Genomic DNA, 14,807 nt, shown 5'->3' on the forward strand with positions numbered 1-14,807 from the left:
AAAGTTGAGACAAGTGGTCTTTTAGACTGAAAACTTGTAAAGCAAAAGTTGAGACAAGTGGTCTTTTAGACCGAAAATTGGAAGGCATTGGTTTTGACTTCTTTTGAAGGGAGAAATCGAGGAGACGGAGAAGCAACCACTACACAGTACAGGATCCCGGAATCCGAGTAGTGTCAGTGAGACTTGCTTTGATATCCTTTTTAAACTAGGGGCATTAAAACCGAACAATCCGAAGGGGGTAATAACCATGACGGAAATCCCGATGGAGGAAATTAGAGCCTTTTGACTTGGTTTTCGAGAGTACTCTAAGAGTGGCTAGCCTTACCATAATAAAATAACACATTTTATCTAAGGGTGAATCAAAAGTGAGTCAAGTCCCTTGAGTAATTTGGGTCTTCTTTGATTGAGTCATTGGAAGTCTTTTTCTTATTTTTATTCTTTTTCTCTCAATGTCCAAAGTGTTTGGCACTGGAGGAGCGAGAGTGCACCTTTTGAAATGTAAAGAGAATTCAAAGTGGATCCTGGTTAGGAATCAAAGAAGGGCAAAATACATTTTGTTCAAACTTGCCAAAGACATCAAAGCCTCAAGTAGTGAGCAATGGAAGAAAAAAATTCTCAGACTCATCCATTGTGGATATCCTTTTACCCATATATCAGAGAAAGAACCCATGCAAGACTAAACTTTTCTTTCCTATCCTGGTTTTGCTCTCCAATGAATCCTGTCATGGAATTAATCATACTAGGGGCATCTTTTATGACTTGCGTCATAAAAGATATCAAATCCAAGATAATTGAGATAAATATTTTCAGCAAATAGAAGCAAGAGAAGCTTGAACGCTCTCTTGAATCAATTTCATCAATTGAACTCATTCTTTGAAAGAGTCAATGTTTCAGAAAATCTAGTACTCAACGGAGTCTAGAATTCACTTTTGCAAGCTTCAAATCTTAGCAGAATGCTTTTCCTCTCTTTAAAAGAGCCAATACCCAAAAATTCCATCAAGTTTTTCGAGTCTGGTCTTCAGCAATGATCATGCACTCCCATTTATTCTCGGTGGGAGATAGCTATGCTATCAATGAACTCGATATAATATCAATAATCCCATCAATCATGTTTGCAAGTCCTTTGGGCCAAAAAAAAAATCTCTTTCTTTGTTAAACCGAAACAAGGGGCATTTTTATTTTTTATTTTTTTCAGAAAAAAAAATGAAATCTTTTGATGTTTGGTGAGGTGCCAAGTAGTGGCCTGTTTATTTTTTGTTTGGTGAGGCGCCAAGTAGTGGCCTGTTTATTTTTTTGTTTGGTGAAAAGTAGTTTCGCCTTGATTTGAAAGTTTGGGCGAAAAGTAGTTCCCCCTTTGATTTGAAAGATTGGGCGAAAAGTAGTTTCCCCGTGGATTGGAAGATTGGGCGAAAAGTAGTTTCCCCATGATTTGAAAGTTCGGGCGAGAAGTAGTTTCCCCGTTGTTTGGAAGGTCGGGCGAGAAGTAGTTTCACCGTTGATTTGAAAGATCGGGCGAGAAGTAGTTTCCCCGTTGTTTGGAAGATCGGGCGAGAAGTAGTTTCCCCATGATTTGAAAAATCGGGCGAGAAGTAGTTTCCCCGTTGTTTGGAAGATCGGGCGAGAAGTAGTTTCCCCGTTGTTTGGAAGATTGGGCGAAAAGTAGTTTCCCCATGATGTGAAAGATTGGGCGAGAAGTAGTTTCCCCATGATTTGAAAGTTTGGGCGAAAAGTAGTTTCCCCGTTGATTGAAAGATTGGGCGAAAAGTAGTTTCCCCGTTTATTGAAAGATTGGGCGAAAAGTAGTTTCCCCATGATTTGGAAGATTGGGCGAAAAGTAGTTTCCCCATGATTTGGAAGATTGGGCGAAAAGTAGTTTCCCCTTTGATTGGAAGATTGGGCGAAAAGTAGTTTCCCCGTTGATTGGAAGATAGGGCGAGAAGTAGTTTCCCCGATGATTGAAAGATAGGGCGAGAAGTAGTTTTCCCTTTGATTGGAAGTTTGGGTGGAAAGTAGTTTCCCCTTGGATTTAAAAAGAATGGGTGAAAAGTAGTTTCCCCGTGATTTTGAAGTTTGGGCGAAAAGTAGTTTCCCCGTTGATTGAAAGATTGGGCGAAAAGTAGTTTCCCCGTTTATTGCAAGATTGGGCGAAAAGTAGTTTCCCCATGATTTAGAAGATTGGGTGAAAAGTAGTTTCCCCATGATTTGGAAGATTGGGCGAAAAGTAGTTTCCCCATGATTTGGAAGATTGGGTGAAAAGTAGTTTCCCCTTTGATTGGAAGATTGGGCGAAAAGTAGTTTCCCCGTTGATTGGAAGATAGGGCGAGAAGTAGTTTCCCCGATGATTGAAAGATAGGGCGAGAAGTAGTTTTCCCTTTGATTGGAAGTTTGGGTGGAAAGTAGTTTCCCCTTGGATTTAAAAAGATTGGGTGAAAAGTAGTTTCCCCGTGATTTTGAAGATTGGGCGAAAAGAAGTTTCCCCGTGGATTTGAAGAAGTTTTGAAGAGAAAAGTAGTTTCTCAATGATTGGAAGATTTTGAAGAGAAAAGTAATTTCTCAGAGATATAGTTTTGAAGAGAAAAGTAGTTTCTCAATTATTTGAAGTTTTTGGAAGAGAAAAGTAGTTTCTCAGATATCGTTTTTGGAGAAAAGTAGTTTATTAAAGATAGAGTTTTTGGAGAAAAGTAGTTTCTCGTCTTTTTTATGTTTGTCGAAAAAGTAGTTTCCTTTTGGTTTTGTTTGTTCGAGAGAAAAGTAGTTTCTTTTGATTTACAGGGCTTGTTTGAAAACAGTTTCCCTTTTTGTTTGAATGCTTGAGGTGGAAAGTAGTTTCACTGATGCAAAATGTTTTTGTCGAGTTAAGAGTTTCAAGAGAGGCCATCTCATTGAGATGTACCAATTGTAGAGTTAAGGGTCAGAGAGAGACTATCTCCCTATTGCTTGCAGTTTTAGAGTTTTGTCAAGAGTCTTTTTGCCAGTTTACCTTTGTGTTTCAAAATCAAAACCCAAAAAAAAATAAAAAAAATAAATTTGCTCTGCTTTGTTTTCGGGTCGGCCAAAATGTGTTGTCTGTTCAGCTTTGCCATTCGTGTGACAAGCACACTCTGCCAAAGAGGGGCATCTGTAGACACCCCATTTTGACCGTGCCCTATACCTCCATGTTTTGTGCTTAACTTTCTCAAATCAGTGTGTCAGGACCCTAAATTACACCTTAGGCTAGCTTAGGGTCCCACCGAGGTCCCTGTAAATTTTCGTCAAGATCCAAGCGCGTTCGCCTAGCGAACGAGCTAGGGCAATGTCGTGGGGCAAGTTCAGAAGGGTGGTGATTTAGCCAGAAAAGGGGTGCGCAGGAGCCTAGAAAACCAGTTCAAATTTCTCGTAATGGGTTGTCCAGGGAGATATAGGGGGTATACAGATTAGTGTGTGGCTAAATTAGTTAGGAAGAATCTTTAGAAGCTTCCTAGGTGGTTAAGCTTCCTTTGATCCCAACCCTTAAACAAAAAAGTTGATTTGAAGGGCTAGGATCAAAAGGAAGGAGAAGATATTTTCTCAAAATTTCCCCCCTTTGTTTTTACTCAGGCCCCCCTCCTGGTATAAAATAGTTATAAATACACTAAATAGGGCTGTCCAGGTAGAAAGGAAGGAGTTCGGATATACCATTTCCCTTTGGGTTTATTTTACTTGGACCCCCCCTGTTGATTGAAAAAGAGTAGTCATGAGTGCATAGAGGGTGGGCTGTCATGGGAGAAAAGGGGTCGAATTTATCATCTCCCCATTACAAAACCCAAATCGGTTTAGGGTTTTAGAGGAGCCTCATTTTTTTTTAGAGAAATTGCAGAGAGAAAAGGGAGGTAGCAGAGAGAGAGAAGGAGAGAGGAGGAGAAAAGAATACCTAGCACCCAAAACCCTCACCTAATGATCCCACCGCCACCAACTTCGATCGGAATCCGACCGATTGACATTAAATCCGGCCGGCCACCACTACCAGCCAAGCCACCATCTCCTCTTCCTTATTCTTCTTCTTCTTATTTTTTGTTTTTTTTTAAAAAAAAAAACCCCTCTTCCCCGACCAACAGTCTCTCCCTGCAAATCCGACCATCTTCATCTTCTTCTCCGATCACCATCACCGGAATCCGGCCAACCACCATTAAAGCCGGCCAGAGTCATTCGACCTTCTCCATCTCCTTCTTCAAACCCATCTCAACCTCCACCTTGTATTGACCCCATTTTTACTATCCAAACCCTCTTCCCAAACCCTCCACCTATCCGACCCAAATCCGATCGTCACCACCATCCCACCGGAATCCGAGCTCCACCACCATCTCATCTCATTTGCTCAACCCCATATCCACATCCATCTTCTACCACCACCGCCAAAACCCCAAACCATTTCTCCATCTCTCATTAGCCCAACTCCATTTCTACCAAATCCATTTCACAACTCATCCTCTTCTCCTCATCATCTCCGGCGAGCTCAGACTTCGTCCAGACCTCATCTTTTCCTTCTCTTAATGCTTAAAACCCTAACCCTTTCTCGTTACTTCATCTTCTCCAATTGAAATCCGAAGTTTCGTTGGGAAGCAGTGAGATCCGAAGAGTATAAGAAGGTTGCATAGAATGTGAAGAGGATCCAAGGTAGAGAGGGGTTTTATATCTCAGTGACTTTCTAATCGAGGTTAGTATTCTTCAAATTCATTCAGTTTTGACCTCTTTGCTTATGCAGATAGAATAATGTTTGGTATTGCTCTGTAGTTTTGGATTTCATGATCAGCTGGTGATGATTCTTCTTTATTTTATAAAAAACATACATCATATGCTTTAAATTGGTAAACGTGAGTAAGATTATATATTACTGAGATGAGATCTTATCTTAAGCTTTGCTTTAGTTGTTCAAGTGTCTCATAAAGAAGTGATTTCAGGCACAATTCCCGCTACAGGCCTCTGGACTGTTGTTAAATCGCATTTTTGGGGGACTTACTTAGTTTAGATGGTTTCTTCTTAATTTAGATGGTTTGAGGAAGGTTTAGGGCGATGAAGGTGTTAGCCCAAGCCCTTTCTTTAGGGGGACTTACTTAGTCTTTTAGATAGCCTCAAATCATTTGTTTCCCTCTCATTGCTGGGGCGATGAAGGCGCTAGCCCATGCCCATCCTTAGGGGACTTGTTCAGTCCAAGTAGCATACCCCTCCTTTGTATATAGGAGACTTGCCCAGTCTCATTCTCTTGCTAAACCTCCTCTTTGTGCGTCGTTTGGTTTTGGGAGAACACCCTACTCGGCTTGGCAGCATACCCCTACCCTTATGGGTATTGGGTTGCACATTTGTTGCACCCTAGGGCTAGGCAGCTGTCCGGCCCGGCTGGGTGTTTTACCTTTGCCAAATATGCACAGGGTCTCTTATTCCTTTTTACGTCATTTGTGTCTCGGAGACAAGCCTTGTCTCATGTAGAGAGTTTCCCCTTTAGGAGGCTTACCTAGCCTCATGTTAGAGTGGCCTCTTCTTTTAGAGTGAGTCTTTGACTCGGTAGTGTTATTAGAGAGTCTCTGACTCATTTGTTCCCCTCTTTAGTGTTGTTAGTTCGGAGTTTCTCCTTTAGAGTTGTTGATTACTTCGCTTTGATTAGAGGCTAACTCAGTCTTATTAGAGCTTTGCTTGCTTGGGATCTTGGATCGTTTTCTCTCTTCTTGGGACGCTATCTTTCTTGTTGTGGTTCGTCTCTTTGAGGCGTTAGTTGCTTGTTTGGGGTTTCCCCTTTTTGCTTTAGGGCTTTGCCCTAGTTTATGGTTATGCTTGTTTGTTCTCTGTAAGAGTGAATTCATCTAAAGGTCCTGAGCATTGGAAAAGCTTTAAAATCCAAAAACATTAGAAATTTAAAACTCAAAAACATTTGAAAACTTTAAAAATATCAAAAACATTTGAAAAACATAAAAAACCTTTAAAAATCTAAAGTGTTGAGTGTTTCTTTTAGAAGCGTATTAGGCGAGTTCGATTTTCGAACTACGTTGGCTTGATCCTCTTCCACGAGGTACGTAGTGCAGCTTGGGATCTTCATCCCAAGTCCAGCCAAACTTTGTAAATAAATGCTTTAACCTTTGTTCTTCAAAACCTTGTTTTCAACAAAATCTTCCTCTAGAGTTAGGAGTTTGTCCCAGATAGAGAGTTTTAGAGTTAGGAGTTCGTCTTTGATGTGTTGCGTGCTTGTTTGTGTTTGTTTTAGAGTTAGGGGTTTGTCCTAGAGTTATAGGAGCGCCTCCGTCCGGTCAGTTGGCGATTCAGATCGCCGACTGATGACTAGGTTTAAGATGCGTTAGTGATCCCATTGTTTTTCTTAGGACACACAGCCTAGTTACACATAGGTTGTAGGAACCACCTGCATTAGCCTAGGGCTAACCTGCATTTAGTTAGGGCATATAGAGTGTCCTAAAATTCACAATTCACTGGAATTTAAATAATTGCTCAAGAAGCTTTAATAACTAGTCCGGTCTTTTAGATCGAGTCTAAGATAGAGGTCTAGGTGTCTTAGGCATCCTAGCTTAGAATAGGCGCGAAGAACTACGTTGCCTTGATTCTCGTGGAGGCGGGGATACGTAGGCTTCTTTGGATGAACATCAGACCATCCGAGGACTCGGGCTAATCATTTAGAGTCTTATGATTTGTTGTGTAATTATTGTATTTATTTTGTTGTGTTTTTTTTACTTTCATGTGCAGACCTTATACCTGTAGCTGGAGCATGCATGTGGTCGTCCACCAGAACTTATACACTAGTTAGGTATGTCACTCATAACCTAGCTATGCTTAGGCAGCACATCTTTCATTTTATTTTATAGGTGTTTATTATCTTTATCCTCAGGAAATGCATGCTTAGGTAGACGACTCCTGAGGATTGTTCCCATTTCACATGATTTTTGCCCAAAATTCTTCGAAGTTAATAAATAAATGGCATAAGAGACCAAGTGTTCGCACTCGGGCGAATTGGGGGCGCTCTTCGGACCTTCTCCATTCGTCATCAGGCACGGACCTTTTGTATCTCTGGTTATCCATTGCAAACAGAGCATTTGTTTTTGGTTCCATGGCGTGTCCATGGATGGCGACTCTGAGTTATTTCTAGATATATCTCGGTTTCGAGCCCTGGCTCTGGATCAGGATGTATCTCTTTCTTTTTATATCGCCACTCATGCTATGCTGTGAGGGTGGCATCCGTTTTGAGAGTTCCTTGGCAGAGCACTCTTCCGTTGTGGAGATCTTAGAGGATTGCAGGAGGGATCTCGCGTCCCTCGGCACCGTCCTCGGATCGGGGTCCACAATCCAAAATATCCAATAAGTAACTTTCATCTCCACAAAACCGCAAAGAGATATCAGTCTAAATTAGTATCTTTCATCCCCGCAAAACCTCAAAATATGTCAGTCTAAATAAGTAACTTTCATCCCCAAAATATCACAAAACCACAAAAACAAATCAGTCTAGATAACCAATTTTCAACCCCACAATACCACAAAAAGATATCAATCTAAATTAGTAACTTTCATCCCCACAAAACCACAAAAAAATGTCAGTCTAAATAAGCAACATTCTCCTCGTGCTCCCAATTACTAGCTTCTATTTTCGCACTTCCAGAAAAAAAAATCCCTGTGAGCCTCCACATCCATATCTACAAATTGCTCTTTGAATTCTGGGGTATTCAAGAACTCAGGGGCCCTATAACGAAGGTCACGCTCTAGATTCAGAATCTCATTCAGTGCCTTTAGCCAATTGGCGTGGTTGGCATTTTTGGGATTAAGGTCCTTCATTTCTCTAACTAGCTCAGTAAATGATTCTACAAGCCCTTCATTGAGGTTTGTACCAAGTCGTGCCCTCTGACGAGATGAAGTGACGCCCTCATGGCTATGCTTTTGCTGCATTGAGGATGAGGTAGAATGGCTAGGCGGCACATGTGAAGGCGCATCATCAGCAAAGACATCTACCCCATTGCCTATATCATCATCCAACATAACATTAAAAAAGTCATCTCCCTCATTACCTATATTTATGCCAGTCTCTGAAACCTGTGCAGCGTATGAACCAATAGCGAATCCTTGACCAATGATCGTCTTCAAGTCCTCAAACTCTTCAATAGTCTTTATTCTGTAGATGGAAGCCTCTGGGTGGGCCTACATCAAAGAAAGACAAAATTTGTTCTTAGTTACAATTTCCAGTAAAAAAAATACAACAATTATAAAATAAATTATTTTCTTACCGCAATATAGGCATCCCAAATTTCCTCTGGGGCCGTAATTTTTTTACTAAATGGATCCCAACCAAATCCTGAATTGGACGCCATTAACTCTGCAATCGGTTTGTAAGTTCTTTTCCATACTCTGAGCTTACTCCTAACGTGGTCATATGTTTTGTTACATCGAAGTTTTGAATTCAACATTGGCAAGACTTTAGTCGTGATGTGATTCTTGGAAAAAAACCCATCGGTCTGCCTTGCTCCATTATTGGCTTCATCCACCAATATCCTCAGTAGTTCTCGAGATTCCTGAACACTCCATTGCTCGTATGCACCCTTGGCTCTTCCTGGCTTTGACATCTACAAACAAATTGATATTTGTTAGAATCTTGAGAATATAATCTTTATAACAATTTATAGTTTCAACAAAAAAGATAAGTTGCCAATGCGTCCACATTGGTGTGGTAGCTTTTATCTCTCTTTTCCTAGTGAAAGCTCATTGGTAATCAAATTCACAAACATAATGTCTTCTCTCTAGCTTATACGGAGATGTTGTCTTCTCACTTGCAACTAACAAAACGAAAAAGCATTCATAATTGGCATGCCAATAGAGACAAACAAATTAATGTTTATTAGAATCTTGATAATTTGAAATTAGGAGGTTGCAAGAAACACATTCTACATGAGATAGAATTGACATGAGAAACTCATACTTGAGCTAATATGATGAGAAACATATTGCTAGAAATACATTCTACAAGAGATAGCATTGACATGAGAAACTCATATTTGAGCTAATAAGGAGAGTAGCAATACTGGTTTCTTCTCGAAACAGGGTCTTCAAAATGAACCTGAAATATAACTATAGATCTTTATGCCCTTGAGTTTGTTCTTGAAGAACATAAAGCTTTGCATATAACGTAATCTTAAGAGGAAAACTAGTGAAGCCCAAAGACTCCTTGGCCAAAAATCCTCTCTTCAAGCTGTTAGCGAATAGCATGCAAGTTCCATTTGTACTTAACAATCTCAGTCCAAATGGAATCATGGTTGTTAAACTCAGTATCAACAGCAAGAGTTTCAAATCATTGAAATGCTCACTAAAGAGGGAATTTCAAACTGAGGATTGAGAGTTATGACAAGCCATTGGGCATCCGGATTGAATCATGGATAGATTTTCGGCTCATAATATTATTTTTGTCTCATACCCGGACGGGGTTGGCACGCCGGCTAGCATCGTGGGTCTGCTCCCATAGATGTGAGTTCGAGTCCCCTAGAGTTACCCGATGCACTGGTTTACTAGTGATTGCGTGCATCCATAGGGATTAGTCCCGCCCTAAAATGGGGTGGGGATGCCCTATGTCATCAATATATATATATATATATATATATATATATATATATAATGTTGTAAAAGAAAAATACCAGCACACATATTTATGAACCCACTATTTCTTCACAAGCTACTACCATTTGCTGCTAGAGTATTTGAAAATGAAAGAACTGTATTTTTCATGTAGGCATTTATACAAACATGTAGTCTTTATGAACTGCTGAAGCAAATATCACTAAAACAGGCAATTTGGATACCAAAAAAAAAGGACGAAGAAGAGATGATGGATTATAAAAAACTAAGCTTTTGTACAAATATGTTATATTATAACAAAAATCCCAACAAATTGAACAAGAATATGAAAAAAATGATTTTGAACAAACTGTGACATATCAGTTAAGAAAACCCTCAAAATTTGAGAGAATTCAGAGGAATGGAATTTCTTATCTTCTTCTACTTTACCAGTCCAAGAGAGATAAAGAGAAAGAAAATGAAAAATATCAGTAAGGATCATAGCCAAAAATCTCTTAAACAAGCAACTCGTAAAACCGAAAAAACATGCAACCAAACCCCATAAAACCAGGTCTAAAATACCCATGAGGGCCGAAAAATCTCTTAAAAATGAAGGGATCATGAAGAAAAAAATGGCAGGGAGAGGGAGAAGAGCATACCTCTCAGAAACCCTAGCAATGGAAATGGATGATGAAGAATAAAATGACACAGAGAGAGGAGCATCCCTATTGAAACCCTAGCAATGGCGTTCCCTTTTCCAGAGATTAGGGCAGAGTTGCAATGGAGTTCTTTCTTTCCCAGAGATTAGGGTAGAGGCTTGGATGATAGGATACCCCGGACTTTTTAAAGTTTCACCTGTGTGAGGTGAACATTATAATCGAGCTTTTCTCTTATAACTCGGAACTTCAAGTTCGCGCCTGCGTTAAAGATCGTGACTTTCCTACAAGAAAAACTCCCTACCAAACTAAGGTAACCTCCCTAAGGGTAGGTCCGAAATGAGGCTTGTCTCCAAAAGAGAACTACCTCAATGAGACAGAGTGTGTCTCCTAATGTAACTCGCTAATGAGACCACTATGGTCTCCTAAATGGGGGTTTAAGTGATTCTTTCATTGCCCTTGCAATGAAGAAGGAAATGATATTTAAAAGGCGTCTAAAAGACTAGTAAAGTCTACTATACAAAGGAGGGGAGCTCTACTTGGACTGAGCAAGTCCCCTAAGGATGGGCTTGGGCTAACGCCTTCACCGCCCGACAATATACCCAACCACTACCTTAACCTGCCCACCAATATCTGCACTGAATGCATCGGTAGAAACATTTTCTAGCTCTTTAATTCCAGCATCCTAATCCAAATATGGTACAATTTGATTAATAGAACCTTGCGATGCCACTGTCAAAGCAAAACTTCCCTGAGAAGGACTGATTTTATTTTGTGTACTTCCAAAAGCTCTTTTACTTCTCAACACAAACATTTTCTTTATGCTATGGCTACCACTCTTTCTATCACAGTGATGGCCATCCATCACTAACTATGCTAAATTTGATCACGTACTGATAGAATCCATATCAAACAATTTTTTATAAAGATACAATTATTGCTAATTTTGATGTCAGCATTTCCGCAAAGCAAGCCAAAGAGTGTTACCACCTATAAAGATAGCAGCTATGTGATGCTTAGAGGTCAACTATATGCTTGTTATCCACACTCAAAATCACAACTATATAACACATAAACTGTAGGACATCAACTATACGATAACGGACAGCAGATATGTAGTGTAGAATAACAGTTCTATGCTCTTTAATCCAACCCAAAATCACAGCTATATAGCACATAAACTGCAGGACAACAACTATATGATAATGGACAGCAAATATGTAGTGTAGAATAACAGTTCTATGCTCTTTAATCCAACCCAAAATCACAACTATATAGTACATAAACCATAGGACAGCAACTATATGATAATGGACAGCAGATATGTAGTGTAGAATAACAGTTCTATGCTCTTTAATCCAACCCAAAATCACAGCTATATAGCACATAAACTGCAGGACAACAATTATATGATAATGGACAACAGATGTGTAGTGTAGAATAACAGTTCTATGCTCTTTAATCCAACCCAAAATCGCAGCTATATAGCACATAAACTGCAGGACATCAACTATATGATAATGGACAGCAGATATGTGCTTCTGAACCAAGTAAAAATCGCAAATGCGAATGCATAACCAGTGGGACAGATTTGGGATAGCAGTGATGTGCTTCTGAACCAAGTGAACTGATACTTTCTATAATAACCATTAGCATAATTAACATGAAATCCTTGCTTCTCTATCTTTTATGGAAAGCAATCCATTAAGACAATAAGACCAAGGAGAGATAGCCTTGGATTCCCAACATGCAAAAATCAAAGCATAGCTGACCCAACATCACTTTCTTTCACATTCTAAATCAGTTAGGCGTCATAACCATATGACACTAGGAATAACTATCCTTAAAAACACCACAAGCAATGCACGCATCAACAAGAAAAATCAAATAGACTATACATTTGCCAAAGCATAATTAAATTGGCATCTTTTAAGATATTATCAATTGGGTATTATTTCAAATACACTAAAAGATAAATCAGACAAGATGTTTGCATGTAAAACCTGATCATTCTGAACTCTTTTTCATAAATATCAACAAGAAATAAAATAAGTAGGTTATGTGTATTAAGAACAAATGAATTTGATCTACAAGGCAATATCTAATTTTTCAGTAGGAGGAAATATATTCAAAGCTAATACCTGTGACCATCAACATTCCTACCTAAACGTGAGGGTAATACATGTACAGTTCAGCACCGTTTAATAGGAGCTAAATTTCAAAATCTTTTCTCTCTAAAGAAAAATAAAAAATACTAAGAGTGTGACAAAACCAAAATTGCACATGCACAGTTCAAACACTCAATACAAAAGCATGAGATCAGACCACTGTTTTATATGGAATCTTGATTTTTCTTAATAATACAACCACAAGCAACTTGAGTAAAAAATGATAGCACTGACATCATCCACAAGAGATAGAGGTGCAATTCTAGGATTGATAAATCAGCTCATATAATAATGATCAAATTTAGTTCATTCAGCCACTATACAATGGTATACATTAATGAATTGCAAACCAATTAACGGTGTGTGATCTAAATAGTTGGGATATATTCTCAAACAATAAGAAACAAATGAGACGGTCTGAACTACAATTGAATGGGCTAATTCCACACACATAGAGCATGAGTTGGATCACAAAGATATGTTCTGATTTTATTTTTATTTTTTTAAACGCCCAGAGTACAAACTGAATCACAAATAAATATGTTGATTTAATACAAACAGAGCATGACACATACAGATTGAATTCCACGCACAAATACACACACATATGCATCGATACACTCTCGCAAACATACACAGCAATCTGGACAATATCTTCTTCTTCTTCTTTAAAAAAATAAATAAATGAAATGACCACTATTAACACTATCACATGTATCGAACCAATATCATGAATAAAGAACTATCAGTACATGCTTACAGCTGAATTTTCCAACTAGAACTTCACTTTAAGATGATTGACCATAAAGAAGACTAAAACAAGGCATATGATTAGATTCTTAATTTTTCCCATATCCACAAAGCTATATCAGACATATTTTGAACTTTTATGTCACTTAAGCTATCAAATCATGAATGACATTATCACAATCTTATTCAACACAACATAAGCTCACATTGTCTCTTGCTCATTGTAAGTGTCAAATGCTACAAACAGTGCATACAAACATACAAATCAACTCTATAAAAACCTTTTGCTTGCACATCAATTAAGTTACCAGAATGATACTTCTCAGTCAAGTCAAAGAGCTTATCACATATCTCGACCATTTGCCTTGAAAAGGCAAAAGACTAACCATCTTAAACTTTAAATCCATCCAATAACCATCCTGAGAAGTATAACATGCTGCAGACTTACTTATTCATGGTTATCACCAAATCTTAAACCTATATGACAATTGTCAAGCATAATTCTAATGTGAAACCAATTCATTACAAATGCCTAAACTAAAACAATTCAGTATGGTAATGGTATCAGGTCTTGCGTAAAAATCAATGTAAAAATTTACTTTCAACAATGCAAATATTTAATCCAAGGTGTTTGAAAACACATCAATACATGACCTCTAATATGAAACCTGTGCCAACAGAACTGATTCTCTATAACAATTTAAAAGCAAAGCTTACCTATTATTAGATGAAACCCACAGATCACAAAATTACATCCATATATCCAGTAATGAATAGCTAGGAAATTTACCACAAGTTACAAAAGCTTTACCACAGAGTCCAAACAAGGGACTAATCATTTACTGCTAACTAGATATCATATAAAAACAGACCTAGATTATGAAAAAGGTATCACCAATTTTTGACAAAAAATCATGATCATGTACCACCGAACAAAGATCGCACAGAGGACTTTTCATCTACAGATCAAATCCTTGTATATTTTTGACCCACTACAACACCATAACGCGAAATCTCATTCAAGATCACACAGCTCGAAAAAAAAATTAAACATGTAAAATAAAAAGAAAATCAGCAATTAAGATGAAAATTACGTGCAAGGACAGTAAAACTAAAAAAAAATAAAATTCTAAGCGATTACCAAATGAGAATACTCAAGCTCGAATAGAGATGATGAGATCTTGATCTTTTTCATTTTCTCTTCTTCAAAATCAACCGAGCTTGGAGAAATTTCCGCTAGATCCAAGATTTCTGAACTCAGATCTAGATTAATTGATCTGATCTCCACCATACATGATCAATTCTGAGCCAAAATCAATTAGATCTATAAAGAAAATATATGGAACCGAGGTGCAAAGGACCGGATCTAGGGTTTCAGATTTGAAATTAGGATTTGAGATAAGTAGAAGAGGAAGATTATAACTAGATTGACAGAAATTGAGGTAATGGGATGCAATGACCGAGATTTGCCTGAGAATTTGGCCGGAAAAATCATTGGAGCTTGGCTGAAAAAAATGGAGGTTTAACAGATCTAGGAGGTAGATTACTAGATCTAAAGATTGGAGGTGACGGTAATGATGGTGGTTTAAGGTTTCAAAAATGAAAGAGATGGGGATAGCTGCTGTAGTGGATGAGCCACCGGATTCCAGTGAGGATCACCGGAAAAAATGGAGGGAGATATACTCGA

General features: G+C 38.5%; 1 protein-coding gene across 1 annotated transcript; it reads right to left on the reverse strand.

The window, feature by feature from the left end:
- Nucleotides 1-7,584: 7,584 nt before the first annotated feature.
- On the reverse strand, nt 7,585-14,411 carry LOC143889482 (uncharacterized protein At2g29880-like). The gene is made up of 4 exons (XM_077393708.1): nt 14,262-14,411; nt 10,816-10,887; nt 8,229-8,564; nt 7,585-8,142 (listed from the first exon to the last, which is right to left on the reverse strand). Exons 1-4 carry the CDS (start codon nt 14,409-14,411, stop codon nt 7,585-7,587), a joined length of 1,116 nt encoding a protein of 371 aa, XP_077249823.1.
- Between the last annotated feature and the right edge of the window lie 396 nt (nt 14,412-14,807).

This window comes from Tasmannia lanceolata, unplaced genomic scaffold (genome assembly GCF_043159265.1).
Source record: "Tasmannia lanceolata isolate RefF3 unplaced genomic scaffold, GAP_Taslan_0.1 ptg000002l, whole genome shotgun sequence".
Classification (NCBI taxonomy): Eukaryota; Viridiplantae; Streptophyta; class Magnoliopsida; order Canellales; family Winteraceae; genus Tasmannia; species Tasmannia lanceolata.